The following is a 23959-nucleotide window of genomic DNA, read 5'->3' as shown; positions in this document are numbered from 1 at the left end:
AAGCTAATGATCTTCCAGTCTGTTTTAAGCTGATGAAAGATACACAGGGCTTTTATTTTGAAATCCGACGTCACACAAATCTTCTGCTCCGGAAGTAAAAACTTTTTTCCCCAGAAGTCGAACATAATCAGCTTCCTGTGATTTGCTGCTGGATTTAATCATTTAGAGACGATTAATTCCTTTCTGATAAATTAAACGGAAGACTACAATCAAGAAAGAGTGAGCGGGGAAAAATGTTTTATCACGTAAGTAGTTAGATTTGTATGATATTATGACGATAACAAGCACCACCATGTCTAACTATGCTATCTCTGGTGCTAGCTTTGTTAACCGGTTGGCTAGCTATCTAGCTAACTGCTCTCTTAACGAACTCTTGCCAAAACGAAAACAAATCAACGTCCATAATAGTTATGCATATTTAACGGGTTTATACCTGTCTGGTGATGTTAATTTGTTAAAACCAGCTATGAATCAGATATCTACATGGTTCTTAAACTCAATGAAAGTAAGTGCTAGCATTCTCAGCAATAGGTACAGTAATTTAGTACTATTGTAAAACAAACTACACTAACGTATAAAATTCACAGATTTCCCTGGAGCATGAGATCCTACTCCACCCTCGCTACTTTGGTCCCAATCTCCTGAACACTGTGAAACAGAAGCTCTTCACAGAAGTGGAGGGAACATGCACAGGGAAGTGAGTGGCATTGTATCAGGGCGGCTTTCCTTTCATTAGCCTGGAACCGATAAATCAGTATTGCTGAGTGTAGTGATATTCAGTGTGTACTCCAGGCTAAATTTCAAAGTAGAATAAAGACGAAACAGTTTACAGTTTCACAACACTGGGTAGGTTGTTTTGACCAGTAACAAGTTGATTTGCTTGCTCAGATAATTTTTACATTTTAGTCATTTAGCAGACGCTCTTATCCAGAGTGACTTACAGTAGTGAATGCATACATTTCATTTCATGCATTTTTATTTATTTTTATTTTTTGTTGTACTTAATGACACTGACTCTCTGTTCCAGATATGGGTTCGTCATTGCGGTGACCACCATTGACAACATTGGTGCAGGTGTCATCCAACCAGGCAGGGGATTCGTGCTTTACCCCGTCAAGTACAAGGCTATTGTCTTCCGTCCATTCAAAGGCGAGGTGGTAGATGCCGTGGTCACCCAGGTCAACAAAGTAAGGAAACTAAACAAAGGCTATGTCACAAATTGAAACTTATTCCCTATATCGGGGATCCTCAACTAGATTTAGCCGTGGACAGATTTTAAAATAAATATATTAAAAATGAATTTACAAATCGTTTGAAGACTGCAAATTGACTAAAAGAAACGGATATATTTGACTAAACCAACCAATTACGACCACATATCTCTATTATGCGTGAGAATACTTTGTAATTTTGGAAATCTGTTCCAATCACTTGATTTGCTGGTGTTTTTACATTCTTATGGCCAACAAATAATAATAAAGGGGTGGCAGGTAGCCTAGTGGTTAGAGCGTCGGGCCAGTAACCGAAAGGTTGCAAGATCAAATCCCCGCGCTGAGAAGGTAAAAATATGTCGTTCTGCCCCTGAACAAGGCAGTTAACCCACTGCCTAGTTAAATAAAGGTGAAATAAAATTAAACTTTGGGGGGAGTGAAATTACCCGTGGGTCAAATTCAATGTTCTATGTACAAAAAAAATACAAAACATTTACTGTACCTACATGATGTCCTAATGAGAATAACTAGAGAGGTTGCATGAAAATATTGAATGCTGACAGACACTGGAGTAGTTCATTGAACTGGGACAGTGGAAGATAGTACATGACTGAGATGTGGACATATTTCTGGGGACAAATGAGAGAGGATGGTGGATAGAACACCTGAGCGTCCATTAGATGATACCTGTATGTGGTGTGGAGCACTCTGAAAGAATGGGACAGTTAATTTAACTATTATAAGCATTATGCAAAATATGAGTGGAAGGGGTAAGTTTTTCAAAGACTGTTTGAAAAATAACACCCTCTTCCTTTTTATAGTGCAGTACTTTTGACCAGAGCCAATAGGGTGCCATTTGGGACACAGACAAATCTTCTTTGATCTTATTAACATCTGAATAAGGACTGACTAGAATAGATCATATTGTTTTCATGGTGTGTTGAAATTTATACAAAATGTTATGTTCTTTTCAGGTTGGCCTTTTCACAGAGATCGGTCCCATGTCCTGTTTCATCTCTCGTCACGTAGGTCCACATGGAAATGTTTGTTGTTGAATGTTTTTATTGATAAACTCTTAAAATGTCAATATGGTTACTTACTGTTTCTGCAGTCCATTCCCTCAGAGATGGAGTTTGACCCTAACTCAAATCCTCCCTGTTATAAGACCACTGATGAGGTGAGACCTAAAACTAGCCCTGCTCTTCACTAAAATTGTGGTTGTCATTTGAAAATGAATATTTAGGAAACACAACTCTTGGCCACATATCATCTTATTAAGGATTCTGTCTTCTCCCCATTAGGACATTGTAATCCAACAGGATGATGAGATTCGGTTGAAAATCGTGGGAACAAGAGTGGATAAAAACGACATTGTGAGTACACTGTCAAATCACCATAAACTAAGGATGCTGCTACCTGATAGGCCTCACAGATTGCAAGCCGCCACTGGCTATCTAAAGAGACCTGCGAGTTGTAACTTGGAATAATTGCTTTCTTCTGTTTCAGTTTGCCATTGGATCCCTCATGGACGATTACCTGGGTATGTTGGCGTTATTAGTCTTCTTTCATAGGTGTCAAATAAATGATTGAATTGATCTGCAATTTAGTTTTTTCTCTGTTTCTCAGGTCTTGTCAGCTGATGTCCCTGCAGTGCTATGCTGGTTTATCAACATACATCTCTTATATTTCATGTAAATGCCCCTACAATACAGTATTGTCAGTACAAATATTTTTCCAGGTTGATCCTGTGTTATTGCTGCACATAGTCAAGTCCTGTAGTTAATGGGGAAGGATCAATGATCCTTTGACACAGTATGAATATGTACTATTGAAACCACAGAGCCTGGTGATAAGCAGGCGGTTATGTTGTCGTATTAAACGCTACTGTATCGTCTGAGTTACCCTTCAGTTGCTGTTTTATATTGTATTTTGACAACTGAAATAAACTTTTTTTTTTTTGATAATGTGGACCTTGTCTCCATTGAGTGTTCTGTCATTGTAAAATATGCTTTTACCTTGGTCTGCTCCATTTTGTATGTGTTGTGCTTTTCCAAATGATAATACACACAACACATAGAATACAGTTATCCATCACGTTCAATCAATGGAAATTAATTGAAACCTACGTAGAAAAATTTAATACATTTTATTGTTTAAATGTATAGTCGTGCCCATATTTTCTTATTTGGGAAAAAATTGATTTATTTTCAGTCAAAAGTTTGATTTCAGCGACGCGCCCGAACTGGCAGTAAATACGTCACTGGTGCGCGACCACGTTCTTTCTCGTCCTAAAGATGGCGGCAGGGGTGAGTGAACTGGAGAGGTGCCTTGTCACACAATTATTACTTGCGTTTTAACAACCATCTGTACAATATCAGCCCCATCCATCCACGTCTCCGCTACTTTTTAGTGCATCTATAATGTTTATGCCATTTAAACTATATTGCCATGTTTATTTGTACCCCTTTTCAGTCTTTCTTGACGATGCAGCATAATAGCTTGGGTGGTGGTTAAATGACGCCTCTTTCCGTGCCTTATGCCACGTTGTTTTTTTTCCAGAGTCCGTGACGAATGAATGATATTTCCTTGCAGTCGAATGTATACCTTCTGCGTGTCAAGGCATATTTACAACTTTAATTTTCTAATCAAAGCATCCAAATATTGCCACCCGGAGTCTATTGGTAGCTTACTTGTGACTAACGTTAAACTGAACAATAATGTAAACGTAAGGTGTTTGTTCTATGTTTCATGAGCTGAAATAAACGTTCCCAGACATTTTCCGTACGCCCTAAAACCGGAATTCTCTTAAATGTTGTGCACACGTTTGTTTACGTTCCTGTTAGTGAGCATTTCTCCTTTGTCAAGATAATCCATTTACCTGACAGATGTGGCATATCAAGAAGCTGATTTAAACAGCATGATCATTACACAGGTGGACCTTATGCTGGGGACAAGATAATGTCCACTCTAAAATGTGCTGTTTTGATACACACCACAAATGTCTCAAGATTTGAGAGTTTGCAATTGGCATGCTGTCTACAGGAATCCACCAGAGCTGTTGCCAGATAATATTTTTTTGGTCTGTTTATAATTTTGTTTAGTATGTCTTACCTCTTTAATGTCTGTGGGATTCGAGAAGAAAGATGAAGAGTTAAATGGTGAGCCTGTCAGTTAGCCTTAACTCTAGCCCAGCCTTGCTGACGCTATGCTATTTTCCAGATTTTTTTTGTTGTTGACCACTTTATTTCTCTCTGGCCTCTTGATTATTAAGTCACCCTAATCCTAAAAGGGTAAAAACTCAATTACTTTTGTTATATTATTTGACCTATTGGTTAAAAGGTGTTTTTGATTGGACACCCTACATAGCCTACTGTTAGAAACCCATAGTTTTCTAGCTTCGTCTAGTTCCTTCCTAAACCACCACCACCTGGATCTAGAAGCACTGCTGTGTACATGATTTTCCTTCCCATTTTTAATTAAGTTGTGATTGTTCTCTCTCTTTTCTCCCTTCCACAGACTCTGTACACATATCCAGAGAACTGGAGAGCCTTCAAGGCTCAGATTGCAGCCCAGTACAGCGGTGCACGCCTCAAGGTACTACAGGTTTAACCTATATGTTTAACCTGCCTTATCATATGTATTTATTCTCATTGTCCTGTGATTTGTTTTTAAATGTTGTATTTATATTGTTTTTTACTATGGCTGTAACGATGACAAACTAAGTCTGTTTACACAGGCAGCCCAATTCTGATTTTTTTCCACTAATTGGTCATTTGACCAATCAAGCTATTTTGGCCATAATTGGGAGGAAAGAAAATCAGAATTAGAAAGCCTGAGTAAATGCAGTCTAATTTCTCTTGGGATTAATAAAGTATCATCTCGTCTCTCTTAAGGTGGCCAGCAGCGCCCCTGCCTTCACCTTCGGGCAGACGAACCGTACCCCTGCCTTCCTCAACAACTTCCCCTTGGGCAAGGTCAGTTTCAGCATCCATTTTGTAATGGGATGCGTCTTAAACGGTACCCTATTCCCTACACAGTGCACTACTTTACCAGGGCCCTATACTGGTAATAGGGTGTGACTTTGCATACTACCATGGTTTCCATTTTAGTCATTTAGCAGAAGCACATCCAGAGCAACTTACAGGAGCAATTGGGGTTAAGTGCCTTGCTCAAGGGCACATAAACAGATTGTTCACCTAGTCACCTCAGGGATTTGAACCTGCGACTTTTCGGTTACTGGCCCACAGCTAGGCTACCTGCTTACCATGTACATATCCTTGAACTTGGGACAATAATATTTTGTATTGTCTGTGGTAGTAGGCTTATATTCCTAAAATAGTTTGTATGATGCAATGATGATTTGAATTTCTTCACCTGAAATAATCATGAAGTTTTATTGAGCTTTTTAACCCTGAGCATCAGATGTAAACAGACTATTTTAAGACTTATGGGTTGAACGTGGCCTGATCCCAGATATGTGCTGTCATATCAATTCCTCGTCATGCCAAACACGGCAAGGTGTGGCACGATGGCACAGACTGCTGCCCGAGCTAGATTGAACATGGGTTTCATATCAATGCTGTATTTTCCCATAAAGAAAACAAAATGGTTGTTGTCGCCCGTCTAGGGACAGGTGTTGAAAATAGATTCAAACTAATCAAATAAATTACTGAATTTTTTTGTTTTGTTTTTACTGTCCACCTCAACAGGTTCCAGCTTTTCAGGGCGATGATGGCTTCTGTCTTTTCGAGAGTAATGCCATTGCTCACTACCGTAAGTCTGCGTTTCACATCCCATCTTTTTCTGTGGTTCGTCCCAAATGGCACCCAATCCTCTATATACAATAGTGCACTATCTTTGACCGGAGGCCATAGGGTAGTGCACACTATAGGGAATATGGTGGCATTATGGACTCTAGCCCTTCTGCATTTTATGTGGACTGAAAGTGTCTGAAGATGAATTTGGGGATGCAAACTAGTCACCTTTTGGCAAAATGTACAGTTTTGAATCCAAAATAGGTGACCTACGTGATTTGATTTCGATGAGAAAAGTTTTTAGGGGGTGGATCACTACTGGCTGTAAGCGAACAAGTGATGTGCGTTTGGAGCAATACTGGCTGTATCCAAGGCTCAGTCAATCATTTGACATAATAGAATGCAGCACACGACTGAAGAGAGAAGAGACGACCAATTTGCTAGTTACAGTTTCAGAACGCGCTATGGAAAGAGTAGGAGAGTGGAAAGGCAGTTTGTCAGTTACAGCAGTGCGTCCCCTGAAGATTAACGAAGAGGTAGGTGAGAGGCCTGACCACGGAGACCGGGGTGAGAAGGTGATGAAGCAGTACTTCATGAGCTGTAACCGCAAAAAAATAACTGGCATTTGGGAAGTTTGAGGTGAGGGAGACAGTGTGGTGGAACAAGTATTGTTAGCATTGTGAAGTATCTTGCTAGATGGATCGAATTCTCCGTTAGCTAGCCAGAGAAATGTTGAGCAACATTAGCTAACTTAACTGATCAAATTATTGAGTTTATGGTGTAAAAATTAGCTGGCTCATAAAGTCAGACAGCTAACGTTAGCTAGCTAACATTAAAACATCAGATGAGCTAACGTTAGTAACCTGACCAATTTGCTATAGTATTAACTGGTATACGACTCCTTGCCGTTCCTCAAGTTATAACGCGTTAGTTGCTTCCTGAACCCTGGCAATCTGTGTGAAATGTTAACTAGCAAACGAACTAACTACTATCTGTGAACTAATATTTCCCCTCTAAAGTATGTGGTTAATTTTCAGAATGAGAGAATTAGTTGAAAATGAGGTGTTGCTTGTGGAGGTGGATTCAGGGATCAAGTGTAGCTGGAGCTGGGTCTGGCTTATTAAGATGGATTCCACTATAGAGGTGAAAGGAACACCACACACTTTCCCTCTTTCTCACCTTTTCAATAAAAAGGGCTATGCCAGGTGTACTCTGCCTGAAACAGATCAATTATGCCAACAATGGGTATCATGCTCTGCTGGAACATAGAAGAGATGTCCACAGGCAGAAAGTGTACATTGTAATAACCTGCAGTGTAGCCCAAAGATATTGTTTTAGTTGTGTTGAATTTGACAGTGTAACACGTGTGAGTGAGGGGGGATTATTACATGTTTTACTCAGTGAATGTTATTTTTGCACACATGTAGCCTTGTGCACTTGATCAATGTCTACTATAGTGGCCACTATAATAGAACAACAATATAATCCCTGTTTTGTTTCATTCTATTTCTACTTAAATGTTTTTTTCTCCAAGAGTTCTATTATAAAGGCTGTCGTGGTGACGAGCGTTCTGTTATAAAGGCTGTCGTGGTGACGAGCGTCCTGTTATAAAGGCTGTCGTGGTGACGAGCGTCCTGTTATAAAGGCTGTCGTGGTGACGAGCGTCCTGTTATAAAGGCTGTCGTGGTGACGAGCGTCCTGTTATAAAGGCTGTCGTGGTGACGAGCGTCCTGTTATAAAGGCTGTCGTGGTGACGAGCGTCCTGTTATAAAGGCTGTCGTGACGACGAGCGTCCTGTTATAAAGGCTGTCGTGACGACGAGCGTCCTGTTATAAAGGCTGTCGTGGTGACGAGCGTCCTGTTATAAAGGCTGTCGTGGTGACGAGCGTCCTGTTATAAAGGCTGTCGTGGTGACGAGCGTCCTGTTATATGTAATTTGCAGTAAAGTCTAGGCAACAAATAACATTAGATTGCTTTCGTTACATTTTTTAGCTGTGAGTTCAGTTCACATGAACCACTTTTTATTTTACACACAGAGACTGATCATGTAGATTACATTCTTTGTTTAATTAGTTAACCTGCATTTCACCCTAGCAGCGATTTTATATATTGAATTTTTTTGCATGTTTGAATGCAAAAAAAGTGTGCCCTTTTTTGTGCCCTCAGCAGTTTACATCCCTGTGAATTGTTTTGATCTTTTAAGACGGGTGGCCAGTTACCCTCCATAGCAGCCCTCATACAGGGTTTGGTTTCCAAATGTCCTAATTGAACACCTAATTCTACCAATCAGCTGCCAATCATGAACTTGGTTGGTTGCATTTGATGTTTTGGGCTGTATACCCACAGGATGGTTTCCATATACCGTCAATATTGTTCAAACAATTTTATTTTGAGTTTTTCAATAGATTTGAATATTTTGTAGACACTTAAGTAAATACCTGCAGTCAACTTGTGCAATACGCACAGGAGATTAACGACAGATCTCGTTATTCATTTTGCCTGTCACATTATTAGTCATTGTGAAGCTCGCCGTAGTTCCACCAGAACAGCGTGAGCTGGTGAGTATAGTGTTATGTCTTATCAGTGACTCTGTGTTGTGTGGTGCACCTGAGGTGAAGTAATTCACTACTTAATGTTTCATATCTTATAACTGTCTTAAGATGTGCTATAGTCTCCAGCTGTGTATTTGGTTTCTTGTTAGTTATCGAAGTGGCTGATTTTAATAAGGAGACACGGGGGTTCTTTCTGCTTTGTTTTCAGTCAAAGATCTCTGGATCTGTGCAGCTGCCATATCCTAGCGTCCCCCCCACCCCGTGGCTCCTGCTAGCGCCCCCCCGTGGTTCCTGCTAGCCCACCCCCCCCCCCCCCCCCACCCCGTGGTTCCTGCTAGCGTCCCCCCCCACCCCGTGGTTCCTGCTAGCGTCCGTCCCCCCCACCCCGTGGCTCCTGCTAGCGTCCCCCCCAGCCCGTGGCTCCTGCTAGCGTCCCCCCAGCCCGTGGCTCCTGCTAGCGTCCCCCCCCCACCCCGTGGTTCCTGCTAGCGTCCCCCCACCCCGTGGTTCCTGCTAGCGTCCGTCCCCCCCCCCGTGGTTCCTGCTAGCGTCCGTCCCCCCCGCCCCGTGGTTCCTGCTAGCGTCCGTCCCCCCCGCCCCGTGGTTCCTGCTAGCGTCCGTCCCCCCCGCCCCGTGGTTCCTGCTAGCGTCCGTCCCCCCCGCCCCGTGGTTCCTGCTAGCGTCCGTCCCCCCCGCCCCGTGGCTCCTGCTAGCGTCCCCCCAGCCCCGTGGCTCCTGCTAGCGTCCCCCCAGCCCCGTGGCTCCTGCTAGCGTCCCCCCAGCCCCGTGGCTCCTGCTAGCGTCCCCCCAGCCCCGTGGCTCCTGCTAGCGTCCCCCCAGCCCCTGGCTCCTGCTAGCGTCCCCCCCCCAGCCCGTGGCTCCTGCTAGCGTCCCCCCCCCCAGCCCGTGGCTCCTGCTAGCGTCCCCCCCCCCCAGCCCGTGGCTCCTGCTAGCGTCCCCCAGCCCGTGGCTCCTGCTAGCGCCCAGCCCGTGGCTCCTGCTAGCGCCCACCCCCCCAGCCCGTGGCTCCTGCTAGCGCCCAGCCCGTGGCTCCCGCTAGCGCCCACCCCCCCAGCCCGTGGTTCCCGCTAGCGTCCCCCCCACCCACCCCGTGGTTCCCGCTAGCGTCCCACCCACCCCGTGGTTCCCGCTAGCGTCCCCCCCACCCACCCCGTGGTTCCCGCTAGCGTCCCCCCCACCCCTGTGGTTGCCGCTAGCGTGTGTTCCCACATTTGTTTGTTTTGGTTCCAGCACTACACAGCTGATCCAAATAACCAACTCATCAAACTTTTGATTATTGGAACCCTATGACTGTGTTTAGGAAAACCGTATGTTAGAGAACAGATGGTTTGAGGTCCTGGTGTGTTTTCTCCATGACAAGGTTCTAGGTTTTATTCATGAGAGGTATTGACATGTTAAATGCACCGAGCTGTCTGTCTAAACTACTGGCACACAGCTCGGACACCCCATATGCATACCCCACAAGACATGCCACAAGGGGTCTCTTCACAGTCCCCAAGTCCAGAACAGACTATGGGAGGCGCACAGTACTACATAGAGACACGACTACATGGAACTCTATTTCACATCAAGTAACTGACACAAGCAGGAAAATGTACATTTAAAAAACAGATAAAAACACGTTATAGAACAGCGGGGACTGTGAAGCAACACAAAGATTGGCACCGACACGTGCACGCGCACACAATAACAACATACACACGATACATACACATGGATCTAGTACTGTATATATGTGGTAGTGGTGGAGTAGGGGCCTGAGGGCACTCAGTGTGTTGTGAAATCTCTGAATGTAATGTTTTTAATTTAACTGCCTTAATTTTGCTGGACCCCAGGAAGAGTAGCTGCTGCTTTGTCAGCAGCTAATGGGGATCTATAATAAATACAAAAAGGTAAACCTCCCACAGAAGACAAAAGGAAATTGTTTGTTAACCTCTAAGCTTCTTAAATGTTGGTAAATGCTGAAATCATTTGAGGGGGAGAAATAAAAACTGTTAGAGAACAGAACACAATCTTTTTCCTTCTCAATGACAATAGTTTAGATCAGAGCTGTCCAACCCTGTTCCTGGAGAGCTACCCTCCTGTAGGTTTTAACTCCAACCCTGTTCCTGGAGAGCTACCCTCCTGTAGGTTTTAACTCCAACCCTGTTCCTGGAGAGCCTCCCTCTTGTAGGTTTACACTCCAACCCCAGTTGTAATTAACCTGGTTCAGCTTTTCAACCAGCTAATTATTAAAATGAGGTGTGTTAGATGAGGGATGGAGTGAGAACCTACAGGACAGTAGCTCTCCAGGAACAAGGGGTGGACAGCCCTGGTTTAGATGATTCACTAGTTCCATCCTTTTTCAGTGGAATTTCTCTGGTTCAACACCAGGGTGTTTTATAAGGAATACCACTGCAGTGGAAAAGCCCTACTGCTAGCATACTGTATCTGGGTTTTGATCTGAGATACAGGTCACGACTGGACTGTTTTCTAAGAAAGGCCATTGGTCTGAAAAGTCCACCAAAGCGCTTGGATTCACTGCCCTTTGGGGACGACATTACCTTGTTAAGATCTGTGCCCACATTCTCATCGTATGTACCGTCTTCTCCTCCAGTGAGCAATGAGGCCCTGCGTGGCAGCAGTCCCCAGGCCCAGTCCCAGGTGCTTCAGTGGATGAGCTTTGCTGATGCTGAAATCATCCCTCCAGCCTCTGCGTGGGTCTTCCCCACTTTGGGAATCATGCAGTTCAACAAACAGGTATGTACTGTTTATCACTGATGCTATTTCTGGGTTTGTTCCAGGTCCTCTGTATTGGAGTTAATGCTGTAGATCAGGGGTGGGCAATTCCAGTCCTCGAGGGCCTGATTGTTGTCAGTTTTGGCCCCAGGGCCCCAGCTAACACCTGACTCCAATAATCACCTAATCATGATCTTCAGTTTAGAATGACATTTGATTAATCAGCTTTGTTTGCTATTGATGAAGAAGTGTGACTCCAATCAGGCCTTGGAAATTCACTTTGTTCTTCACCAGCCACATAAAAAAATCAAAACTACCAGTCACTCAGATTTTTCTCAGCAAAAATATGATTTTTATTATTACACCAAAAAATATGATTTCCTTGTGTGTCTGTATATAGTAACTTAGAAATAGTACTATTTTTGTTCAGTAATGCTTATCTACTGTCATTAGTCCTGTGGGTTATTACTGCAGGACATTAATACATATCTACTGTCATTAGTCCTGTGGGTTATTACTGCAGGACAATAATACTGTCATTAGTCCTGTGGGATATTACTGCAGGACATTAATAATACTGTCATTAGTCCTGTGGGATATTACTGCAAAACATTAATACTGTCATTAGTCCTGTGGGATATTACTCTAGGACATTAATAATACTGTCATTAATCCTGTGGGATATTACTCTAGGACATGTACTAATCACTCCTAAATGTTGACCAGTTAGATATCCTATAACTAGTAACTGTGTAAAACATGTTAAATGCTCTGCAGTTGTGCATTTGGTTGGCTAATTTAGTAGCTGGTTAGCTGTCTAGCTAAGTGGTTAATGAAAACACAACTATTTCGTCTGTATTGCTGGTGATTATCTCACAACACCTAGAGAATGTTAATTCACATGCTATAGGAATCATCTGAGATGTGCAGCGTGACCATCCATTTCACGCTGTAAGTAAAACAACTCATTGAAATGCGGTTTGGTGGCTAGTTGTTAATGAAGCGTCTTAGGAGTTACTTTATCTGTTCTAGTTAACTGTGCTACTCGGCTCAATTCGGTGCCATGTCTCTTGCCCTGTAGCCTCCAGTGATGTACAATGTAATGTATCCATTGGTAATTGTAATGCATTGCATCACCCCCCCTCCAGGCAACAGAGCAGGCCAAGGAGGAGGTAAAGAAGGTTCTGTCTGTCCTCAACCATCACCTCAACACCAGGACCTTCCTGGTTGGAGAGAGAGTCAGCCTGGCTGATATCAGCGTGGCCTGCAGCATGATCTGGCTCTATAAACAGGTTTGATATTCTCTTTTACTGTTATGACAGCGAATACCCTAGGTTTTCATGTCTCTGACTTAGTCTAGGTTGGTGTTTCCCCTATCAGTTCCTCAAAGTACCTGTTGGATTGCACACATTTTGCTTCAGATAACTAATCAATGGTTTGTTGAATCAGGCAACCCCTTGTATTTATTAACAAACAGGATATGTCTCAAATTGGCTCCCTATTAAGTGCACTTTGATTTACCAGACAGTAACCCTAGTGATGGACTACAACACAGGGACGATTTACGAGACAGTAACCCTAGTGATGGACTACAACACAGGGACGATTTACGAGACAGTTACCCTAGTGATGGACTACAACACAGGGACGATTTACGAGACAGTAACCCTTGTGGTGGACTACAACACAGGGACGATTTACGAGACAGTAACCCTAGTGGTGGACTACAACACAGGGACGATTTACGAGACAGTAACCCTAGTGATGGACTACAACACAGGGACGATTTACGAGACAGTAACCCTTGTGGTGGACTACAACACAGGGACGATTTACGAGACACTAACCCTTGTGGTGGACTACAACACAGGGACGATTTACGAGACCGTAACCATAGTGATGGACTAGAACACACTAGTGTTCCATTCAGGATGGTTTACCAGAGATAGTAACCATAGTGATGGACTACAACACACTTTCAATGGAGATTGAAAAGTCCATTGAAGGATTTTGAATCCATGACTTAATCTGGATCCGGGAAACCGGATGATGTGGGTTTGATGTCCTATGACTTGGCCTAGGTTAGTATTTCTCTGTCCATTCCTCGAGGGAGTACCTCCTAGGACTGCACATATCAACCCTAGATACAAACTTGCCCGGTGGATTGGGAAACACTGACCACGTGGTTGTTTTAGAGTAGTAGAGCTGGCCACGTGATTGTTTTAGAGTAGTAGAGCTAGCTACGTGGTTGTTTTAGAGTAGTAGAGCTGGCCACGTGATTGTTTTAGAGTAGTAGAGCTAGCCACGTGGTTGTTTTAGAGTAGTAGAGCTAGCCATGTGGTTGGTTTAGAGTAGTAGAGCTGGCCACGTGGTTGGTTTAGAGTAGTAGAGCTGGCCACGTGGTTGTTTTAGAGTAGTAGAGCTGGCCACGTGGTTGGTTTAGAGTAGTAGAGCTGGCCACGTGGTTGGTTTAGAGTAGTAGAGCTGGCCACGTGGTTGGTTTAGAGTAGTAGAGCTGGCCACGTGGTTGGTTTAGAGTAGTAGAGCTGGCCACGTGGTTGGTTTAGAGTAGTAGAGCTGGCCACGTGGTTGGTTTAGAGTAGTAGAGCTGGCCACGTGGTTGGTTTAGAGTAGTAGAGCTGGCCACGTGGTTGGTTTAGAGTAGTAGAGCTGGCCACGTGGTTGGTTTAGAGTAGTAGAGCTGGCCACGTGGTAGGTTTGGTGTAGTGGTGCTGGCCACGTGGTTGGTTTGGTGTAGTGGTGCTGGCCACGTGGTTGGATTGGTGTAGTGGTGCTGGCCACGTGGTTGGATTGGTGTAGTGGTGCTGGCCACGTGGTTGGATTGGTGTAGTGGTGCTGGCCACGTGGTTGGATTGGTGTAGTAGAGCTGGCCACGTGGTTGGTTTGGTGTAGTGGTGCTGGCCACGTGATTGGTTTAGATTAGTAGAGCTGGCCACGTGGTTGGTTTGGTGTAGTGGAGCTGGCCACGTGGTTGGATTGGTGTAGTAGAGCTGGCCACGTGGTTGGTTTGGTGTAGTGGTGCTGGCCACGTGGTTGGATTGGTGTAGTAGAGCTGGCCACGTGGTTGGTTTAGAGTAGTAGAGCTGGCCACGTGGTTGGTTTAGAGTAGTAGAGCTGGCCACGTGGTTGGTTTAGAGTAGTAGAGCTGGCCACGTGGTTGGTTTAGAGTAGTAGAGCTGGCCACGTGGTTGGTTTAGAGTAGTAGAGCTGGCCACGTGGTAAGTTTGGTGTAGTGGTGCTGGCCACGTGGTTGGTTTGGTGTAGTGGTGCTGGCCACGTGGTTGGATTGGTGTAGTGGTGCTGGCCACGTGGTTGGATTGGTGTAGTGGTGCTGGCCACGTGGTTGGATTGGTGTAGTGGTGCTGGCCACGTGGTTGGATTGGTGTAGTAGAGCTGGCCACGTGGTTGGTTTGGTGTAGTGGTGCTGGCCACGTGATTGGTTTAGATTAGTAGAGCTGGCCACGTGGTTGGATTGGTGGAGTAGAGCTGGCCACGTGGTTGGATTGGTGGAGTAGAGCTGGCCACGTGGTTGGATTGGTGGAGTAGAGCTGGCCACGTGGTTGGATTGGTGGAGTAGAGCTGGCCACGTGGTTGGATTGGTGGAGTAGAGCTGGCCACGTGGTTGGATTGGTGGAGTAGAGCTGGCCACGTGGTTGGATTGGTGGAGTAGAGCTGGCCACGTGGTTGGATTGGTGGAGTAGAGCTGGCCACGGTGGTTGGATTGGTGGAGTAGAGCTGGCCACGGTGGTTGGATTGGTGGAGTAGAGCTGGCCACGGTGGTTGGATTGGTGGAGTAGAGCTGGCCACGGTGGTTGGATTGGTGGAGTAGAGCTGGCCACGGTGGTTGGATTGGTGGAGTAGAGCTGGCCACGTGGTTGGATTGGTGGAGTAGAGCTGGCCACGTGGTTGGATTGGTGGAGTAGAGCTGGCCACGTGGTTGGATTGGTGGAGTAGAGCTGGCCGGATTGGGGGAGTAGAGCTGGCCGGATTGGGGGAGTAGAGCTGGCCACGGTGGTTGGATTGGTGGAGTAGAGCTGGCCACGGTGGTTGGATTGGTGGAGTAGAGCTGGCCACGGTGGTTGGATTGGTGGAGTAGAGCTGGCCACGGTGGTTTGATTGGTGTAGTGGTGCTGGCCACGGTGGTTGGATTGGTGTAGTGGTGCTGGCCACGGTGGTTGGATTGGTGTAGTGGTGCTGGCCACGTGGTTGGATTGGTGTAGTGGTGCTGGCCACGTGGTTGGATTGGTGTAGTGGTGCTGGCCACGTGGTTGGATTGGTGTAGTGGTGCTGGCCACGTGGTTGGATTGGTGTAGTAGAGCTGGCCACGTGGTTGGATTGGTGTGGTGGTGCTGGCCACGTGGATGGCTTGGTGGAGTAGAGCTGGCCACGTGGATGACTTGGTGGGGTAGAGCTGGCCACGTGGTTGGATTGGTGGAGTAGAGCTGGCCACGGTGGTTGGATTGGTGGAGTAGAGCTGGCCACGGTGGTTGGTTTGGTGGAGTAGAGCTGGCCACGTGGTTGGTTTGGTGGAGTAGAGCTGGCCACGTGGTTGGATTGGTGTAGTAGAGCTGGCCACGTGGTTGGTTTGGTGTAGAGGTGCTGGTCACGTGGTTAGATTGGTGTAGTAGAGCTGGCCACGTGGTTGGATTGGTGGAGTAGAGCTGGCCACGTGGTTGGATTGGTGGAGTAGAGCTGGCCACGGTGGTTGGATTTGTGGAGTAGAGCTGGCCACGGTGGTTGGATTGGTGGAGTAGAGCTGGCCACGGTGGTTGGTTTGGTGGAGTAGAGCTGGCCACGGTGGTTGGTTTGGTGGAGTAGAGCTGGCCACGGTGGTTGGTTTGGTGGAGTAGAGCTGGCCACGGTGGTTGGTTTGGTGGAGTAGAGCTGGCCACGGTGGTTGGTTTGGTGGAGTAGAGCTGGCCACGGTGGTTGGTTTGGTGGAGTAGAGCTGGCCACGGGGGTTTTAAATTACCCTCTCCTCCTGTAGGTCCTTGAGCCTTCCTTCCGCCAACCTTTCCCCAACGTGACCCGCTGGTTCCAGACCTGCGTCAACCAGCCCCAATTCAAGACTGTGCTCGGAGAGGTCAAGCTCTGCGACAAGATGGCTCAGTTTGATCGTAAGGACCAACCTTATCGTTAAGGATTGTTCTAGTTCCATGATCCAAAAATAATTTTTTCTATGAAGCATAGTTTTGTATTTTCTGCACATTTACACATTTTTGATAGATTTCTAAATGACAAGTATTTGGAGTTTACTTTCATGGAGAAGATTGAAAGGTGTTTACATGAAGTAATTGTCACCCACCCAAGACCGTACTATCATGACAAAGGCATCCACCTCGTTGTGAAATCTAGTCCTTGGGAGAATAACGCAGGACTTTGGCACAGGTTAAAGTAGACTCAATCTACAATAATCTGACTAGAAGACCTGGGACAATAGTTAGTATATTATGAGCGGTGCAGGTACGCCCCAGTTAAAGCACTGATGTATGCTAATGTTGTTGTCAAATGGTAATAGCATTTTGTTTTGATAAAAGATGCAAACACAAGGATACACTCGGTGTAGTACACTACACTGGATTGGTTATTGAATGTCTTTATTCTCTAGCCAAGAAGTTCTCTGACATGCAGCCCAAGAAAGACGGCCTTTCCAAGAAAGACACCCCCCCCAAGAAAGAGAAAGCTGGAAAGGAGGGAGGCAAACCTCAGAAGAAGAAGGAAGAGAAGGAAGCGGCCCCTGCTGAGGAGGAAATGGACGAGTGTGAAGCAGCTCTGGCTTCAGAACCCAAAACAAAGGACCCCTTCGCTCACTTGCCAAAGAGGTACATCATATGTCCACATACATCAGACCTGAGGGTTACACGAATGATCTGGATCAATGAGTTAGCCAGCTAACTTGCCTAAATATTGATTTTAATTTGTTTGGAAGATGAGCTTGACATGGTCTTGGTGTAATTGACTTAAAAAACACACACTTGAGTGTGTTTTGTAATCTTGTATATTTGTATTATATTGTATTTATAAATTGTACGTGCATGGCTCCCTCATAAAAGAGATGTAAACCTCATTGCTACTCCTGCTAAATGTACGTGTACATACAGTGCCTTCGGAAAGTATTCAGACCCCTTGAATTTTTCCACATTGTTACGTTGCAGCCTTATTCTAAAATGTATTAAATATTTTATTTTCCCCCTCATCAATCTACACACAATACCCCGTAATGACAAAGCATAAACAGGTTTTCAGACGTAAGTATTCAGACCCTTTACTCAGTACTTTGTTGAAGCAACTTTGGCAGTGATTACAGCCTCGAGTCTTCTTGGGTATGACGCTACAGGCTTGGCACACCTGTATTTGGGAAGTTTCTCCTGTTCTCTGCAGATCTTCTCAAGCGCTATTTTCAGGTCTCTCCAGAGACATTCGATTGGGTATAATTCCGGGATCTGGCTTGGCCACTCAAGGACATTGAGACTTGTCCCAAAGCCACTCCTGTGTTGTCTTGGCTGTGAGCATAGGGATACCTTCGCCCCAGTCTGCGTGCTATGGAGCAGGTTTTCATCAAGGAACTCTTTGTACTTTGCTCCGTTCATCTTTACCTCCATCCTGACTAGTCTCCCAGTCCCTGCGGCTGATAAACATCCCCACCGCATGATGCTACCACCACCATGCTTCACAGTAGGGATGGTGCCAGATTTCCTCCTGATGTGACGCTTGGCATTCAGGGCAAAGACTTCAGTCTAGGTTTCATTTGACCAGAGAGTTCTTTGGGTACCTTTTGGCAACCTCCAATCGACCTGTCATGTGCCTTCTACTGAGGAGTGGCTTCCGTCTGGCCACTCTACCATAAAGGCCTGATTGGTGGAGTGCTGCAGAAATGGTTGTCCTTCTAGAAGGTTCTCCACAGAGGAACTCTGGAGCTCTGTCAGAGTGACCATCGGGTTCTTGGTCACCTCCCTGACCAAGGCCCTTCTCCTATTGCTCAGTTTGGCTGGGCAGACAGCTCTTCTAATAGTCTTGGTGGTTCCAAACTTCTTCCATTTAACAATGATGGAGGCCACTGTGTTCTTGGGGACCTTCAATGCTGCTGACATTTTTTGGTACCCTTCCGCAGATCTGTGCCTCGACACAATCCTGTCTCAGAGCTCTACGGACAATTCCTTCAAACTCATGGCTTGGTTTTTGCTCTGACATACACTGTCAACTGTGGGACCTTATATAGACAGGTGTGTGCCTTTCCAAATCATGTCCAAACAATTGAATTTACCACAGGTGGACAATCAAGTTGTAGAAACATCTCAATGATGATCAATGGAAACAGGATGCATCTGAGCTCAATTTTGAGTCTCATAGCAAAGGTTCTGAATACTTATTTAAATAAGGTATTTCTGTTTTATATTTGCAAAACAAAATTAAAAACCTGTTTTTGCTTAGTCATAATGGGGTATTGTGTGTAGATTGAGGAAACATTTAAGTAAATCAATTTTAGGATAAGGCTGTAACGAAATGTGAAAAATCAAGGGGTCTGAATACTTTCCTGAATGCACTGTATACTGAACAAAAATATAAACGTAACATGTAAATGTGTTGCTCCCAGGTTTCATGAGCTGAAATAAAAGAGCAACAGAAATGTTGCATATGCACAAAAAGCTTATTTCTCTCCCTGTTAGTAAGCATTTCTCCTTTGCCAAGATAATCAGCCACCTGACAGGTTAAACATCCAATTCTCTGGCAACAGCTCTGGTGGATATTCCTGCAGTCAGCATGCCAATTGCACACTCCCTCAACTTGAGACATCTGTGGCATTGTGTTGTGTGACACAACTGCACATTTTAGAGTGGCCTTTTATTGTCCCCAAGCACAAGGTGCACCTGTGTAATGGTCATTCTGTTTAATCAGCTTCTTGATATGCCACGCCTGTCAGGTGGATGGATTATCTTGCCAAAGGAGAAATGCTCACTAACAGGAATGTAAACAAATTTGTGCACAACATTTTAGATGCTTTTTGTGCGTATGGAACATTCCTGTGATATTTTATCTTCAGCTCATGTAACATAGGACCAAAACATTTACATGTTGTGTTTTAATATTTTTCTTCAGTGTATATTGGCTTCAGAGGAGAGGGTGAGCTTAAGATTCTGGCTGACTATTTGACCGTATGTGTAGAGACTCAAGCTGTCCCAAATGGCTCCCTATTTCCATAGGGCTCTGGTCAGAAGTTGTGCACTGCGTAAGGAACCCAGTACCATTTGGGAGGTATCCCAAAAGGCAGAGATTGAGTTCAGAATGCCACAGATGTCTCAAGTTTTGAGGGAGTGGGAAATTGGTATGCTGACTACAGGGAATGTCCACCAGAGCTGTTGACAGTTTGGCAGTACATCCAACCGGCCTCACAACCACAGACCACGTGCATGGCGTTGTGTGGGCTCGCTGTTTGCTGATGTCACCGTTGTCAACAGATTGGGGTTATGGTATGGGCAGGCATAAACTACGGACAATGAAAACAATTGCCTTTTATCAACATCAATTTGAATGCACAGAGATACCGTGATGAGATCCTGAGGCCACTTGTCACACCATTTATCCACCTCCATCACCTCATGTTTCAGCATGATAATGCACAGCCCCCATGTCTCAAGGATCTGGACACAATTCCTGGAAGCTGAAAATGTCCCAGTTCTTCCATGGCCGGTATACTCACCAGACATGTCACCCATTGAGTATGTTTGGGATGCTCTGGATCGACATGTACAACGTGTTCCGATTTCCAGCAACTTCGCACAGCCATTGAAGAGGAGTGGGACAACATTCAACAGGCCACAATCAACAGCCTGATCAACTCTATGTGAAGGAGATGTCATGCTGCATGAGGTGGTCACACCAGACTCTGACTGGTTTATATATATATAATATAATCTGTCTATTCCCAGTCATGTGAAATCCATAGATTAGGGCCTCATTCATTTATTTACTTTGACTGACTGATTTCCTTAGAAACTATAACTCAGTAAAATCTTTGACGTAGTTTTTTAAAAATATATTTATTTTTGTTCGGTATATTTAGTCCTGTGTATCCTACATGATCTGCTCATAACTCAATCTCCTCTTTTCTCTACTGGTCAATAGTTTGTGTTATTAGACCCCAATCTGACCATGTACACAGTCTTCTATACCTCTCATTCACTATAGTGGTCCAAAGTCAATATATATCAACCTGTGTACACTACATAGTCACCTATTAACTCAGTCTCCTCGTGTCCTGCTTCCTCCCTCCCTCCTCCCTGCAGTGCGTTTGTCATGGACGAGTTTAAGAGGAAGTACTCTAACGAGGACACACTGACTGTAGCCGTGCCCCACTTCTGGGAACACTTTGACAAGGAAGGCTACTCCATCTGGTACGGCGAGTACAAATACCCCGAGGAGCTTACCATGACCTTCATGAGCTGCAACCTCATCATGGGTGAGATAGCTACCACAGCCGTCCGTAGGCTCGACACCCACAGATCCACACAGCCGTCCGCAGGCTCGACACCCACAGATCCACACAGCCGTCCGTAGGCTCGACACCCACAGATCCACACAGCCGTCCGTAGGCTCGACTAATAATTTAGAAAGTAGTGACACGTGTACGTCAATACTGTTAAGTTACAGTTATGTAAACAACTGACTCAACCGTAAATTTCAAGTCCATCTCAATTTGCACGCAGCGTTACGGCCATGTATTTAGAGTCAAGGATTCCTCATCTATCGATCATTGTCAAAAAACTGAATGTCGCGAGTCTGAGGGTGTAAAAATGCCAGTGTTCTAAGAGAGGATTTGTCTTTCAGGGATGTTCCAGCGACTTGACAAACTCCGCAAGAATGGCTTTGCCAGCGTGATTCTGTTTGGCGGGAACAACGACAGTAGCATTTCTGGAATCTGGATCTTCAGAGGACAGGACTTGGCTTTCACTGTGAGTTTCTGTTTTCCCCTTGGGGTGGAAGGACATTCACAAGGCCATTCTTGTCTGTTAGTCCCCCTGGGGGATAATAAAGTTGACTAAACTGAACAGTCTTGGAGAGACACTGGGGACTGGTTTCCCAGACATAGATTAAGTGTAGTCCAGGACAAAAAAAATTCAAATGTTCCATTGACCAAGCTTTTAGTTCTGGACTGAACTTAATGTGTCTGGGAAACTGGTCCCAGGGGCTGAATTGAAAATGTTCCCTTGGAGATCTCTCTCGTGTGTGTGTGTGTGTGTGTGTGTGTGTGTGTGTGTGTGTGCGCGCGCACACATATGTATGTGTGTGTGTATGTATACATACATACATACGAGTGACTTGGTTGATCTAGTTATAGTCTCACCAAGCATTGAACCTGTAGGTTTTATCATTCTTCTGTCGTAATAGTGGGGATATTGTTAATTCAATGATTGTATGCTTGCCTTTAGTTGACCACCTATCATCTCTCCTGTGTAGTTGTCTGATGACTGGCAGATTGATTACGAGTCTTACGCCTGGCGCAAACTGGACCCCGACAGCGACGAAACCAAGACCATGGTCAAGGAGTATTTTGCTTGGGAGGGAGAGTTCAAACACGTGGGCAAACCGTTTAACCAGGGCAAGTGCTTCAAGTGAGCAGCGTGGAGGATGATGGCACCATGACCCCTATACGTCCGCCGCTATACATCAACACCTTAACCTAAGGACATTCAACCACCTTAAACTCCACTTGGACCTTCTCTAACTGATCTTCAGTAGGAGTGGATTCTGTCTCAATGGTCCCAACAGAAGTGCTTGTTTTGAGTTGACAAATAAACATGTTTTCCACAATGCCGTTTTTGGTGATAGAATTCCCCCAAAAAAGGAATGGTAGATTTCTTGACTCTTTTTGTTGTTTTGTGGCCTTGAGTTGTATCCCCTCACCTCTTGAGCCTGAATCTCTTCTCAGTTCTAGCCAGAGTGCCAGTCTGTTTGAGCCATCATACTGACTCCCTTGTCAGTCATTGTCATGTTTGGCTTAACAATGAGCATTGGAATTGGATAGAGCACAAACAGATCTGGGACCAGGCTAATTCAGTTAAAATATTCAGTAATTTTATTGTTTTGGTGTTTCTATCATGGAGCTGAAATCTGGACATGGAGTAAAAAAGAATTGGATTGCTGCCCATGAAATAATTGGTTGTGTACATTATAGCCTTTAATGTGGTGAAAAATAAATACAATTACATCTACAGTCTCCCGTCCCTCAGCCTTGTGACTCTCCCGTCCCTCGGCCTTGTGACTCTCCCGTCCCTCGGCCTCGTGACTCTCTCCCGTCCCTCGGCCTCGTGACTCTCTCCCGTCCCTCGGCCTCGTGACTCTCTCCTGCCCTCGGCCTCGTGACTCTCCCGTCCCTCGGCCTCGTGACTCTCTCCCGTCCCTCGGCCTCGTGACTCTCTCCCGTCCCTCGGCCTCGTGACTCTCTCCCGTCCCTCGGCCTCGTGACTCTCTCCCGTCCCTCGGCCTCGTGACTCTCTCCCGTCCCTCGGCCTCGTGACTCTCCCGTCCCTCGGCCTCGTGACTCTCTCCCGTCCCTCGGCCTCGTGACTCTCCCGTCCCTCGGCCTCGTGACTCTCTCCCGTCCCTCGGCCTCGTGACTCTCCCGTCCCTCGGCCTCGTGACTCTCTCCCGTCCCTCGGCCCCGTGACTCTCTCCCGTCCCTCGGCCCCGTGACTCTCTCCCGTCCCTCGGCCCCGTGACTCTCTCCCGTCCCTCGGCCCCGTGACTCTCTCCCGTCCCTCGGCCTCGTGACTCTCTCCCGTCCCTCGGCCTCGTGACTCTCTCCCGTCCCTCGGCCTCGTGACTCTCTCCCGTCCCTCGGCCTCGTGACTCTCTCCCGTCCCTCGGCCTCGTGACTCTCTCCCGTCCCTCGGCCCCGTGACTCTCTCCCGTCCCTCGGCCCCGTGACTCTCTCCCGTCCCTCGGCCCCGTGACTCTCTCCCGTCCCTCGGCCCCGTGACTCTCTCCCGTCCCTCGGCCCGTGACTCTCTCCCGTCCCTCGGCCCCGTGACTCTCTCCCGTCCCTCGGCCCCGTGACTCTCTCCCGTCCCTCGGCCCCGTGACTCTCTCCCGGCCCTCGGCCCCGTGACTCTCCCTCGGCCCCGTGACTCTCCCTCGGCCCCGTGACTCTCCCTCGGCCCCGTGACTCTCCCTCGGCCCCGTGACTCTCCCTCGGCCCCGTGACTCTCCCTCGGCCCCGTGAGTCAGTGACAGTGTCGCTGTCCCAAATGCTACCCTATTCCTTATAAAGGGTGCCTAAATTGTGTCCTGTATATAATCACAGTAAATAGAGTACCACAGAACGAGTCATAATAGCGGTTCCAATAATTTTCCCACCATTAATTTTTCTCATAGGGGATTTTAAAAACATTTAAATAAGGGCTGTGTTTCGTGTAGGCTTACACTGACGTGACGTTTTGATATCAGTGTAAATCTCTCTCGGACAAGGTGACTGTTATCGTATTCACATATATTTACCCACCCACCCCCCCCAATCATGAAATGCCTATTATCTGCTAACATAGCTATCATGAACTACAAATGCCTGATCTGGATGAGACTGCCACTGTTGAGGCAAAGCTAAGAATTTCTGGATTAACTGTAATGAATAAATTGGGTTACATTGTCTATAAATGGACAATTCTGTGAACTGTCTTGTGCATGT

At 45.9% G+C, this 23959-nt stretch overlaps 2 protein-coding genes and 1 non-coding gene across 5 annotated transcripts; all 3 read left to right on the top strand.

The window, feature by feature from the left end:
* The first annotated feature begins 85 nt into the window (after positions 1-85).
* On the top strand, positions 86-3181 carry LOC115205758 (DNA-directed RNA polymerase II subunit RPB7). Its single transcript, XM_029772066.1, has 8 exons — positions 86-245; positions 588-697; positions 1028-1187; positions 2186-2236; positions 2323-2388; positions 2513-2584; positions 2718-2751; positions 2838-3181. The coding sequence occupies exons 1-8, from the start codon at positions 234-236 to the stop codon at positions 2849-2851; spliced, it is 519 nt and encodes a 172-aa protein (XP_029627926.1). The 5' UTR covers positions 86-233; the 3' UTR covers positions 2852-3181.
* A 309-nt stretch (positions 3182-3490) lies between these two features.
* Positions 3491-22492, top strand: eef1g (eukaryotic translation elongation factor 1 gamma). Of its 3 annotated transcripts, none has more exons than XM_029772062.1 (11): positions 3491-3517; positions 4728-4805; positions 5105-5185; positions 5921-5984; positions 11135-11277; positions 12405-12548; positions 16265-16394; positions 16886-17099; positions 20562-20734; positions 21103-21227; positions 21733-22492. In XM_029772062.1, the coding sequence occupies exons 1-11, from the start codon at positions 3506-3508 to the stop codon at positions 21889-21891; spliced, it is 1323 nt and encodes a 440-aa protein (XP_029627922.1). In that variant the 5' UTR covers positions 3491-3505; the 3' UTR covers positions 21892-22492. The 3 variants fall into 3 exon arrangements, with proteins under 3 accessions (XP_029627922.1, XP_029627921.1, XP_029627923.1); XM_029772061.1 differs by lacking the exon at positions 3491-3517 and adding an exon at positions 3768-3830; XM_029772063.1 differs by lacking the exon at positions 3491-3517 and adding an exon at positions 4349-4369.
* Positions 5559-5631, top strand: LOC115206886 (small nucleolar RNA SNORD36). The gene has a single exon (XR_003880865.1). It is a non-coding gene; the product is annotated as a small nucleolar RNA SNORD36 (small nucleolar RNA).
* Positions 22493-23959: the final 1467 nt, after the last annotated feature.

The sequence above is a fragment of the Salmo trutta genome, chromosome 13 (assembly GCF_901001165.1).
Source record: "Salmo trutta chromosome 13, fSalTru1.1, whole genome shotgun sequence".
NCBI lineage: Eukaryota > Metazoa > Chordata > Actinopteri > Salmoniformes > Salmonidae > Salmo > Salmo trutta.
This window is presented reverse-complemented; position numbering and strand designations above follow the sequence as displayed.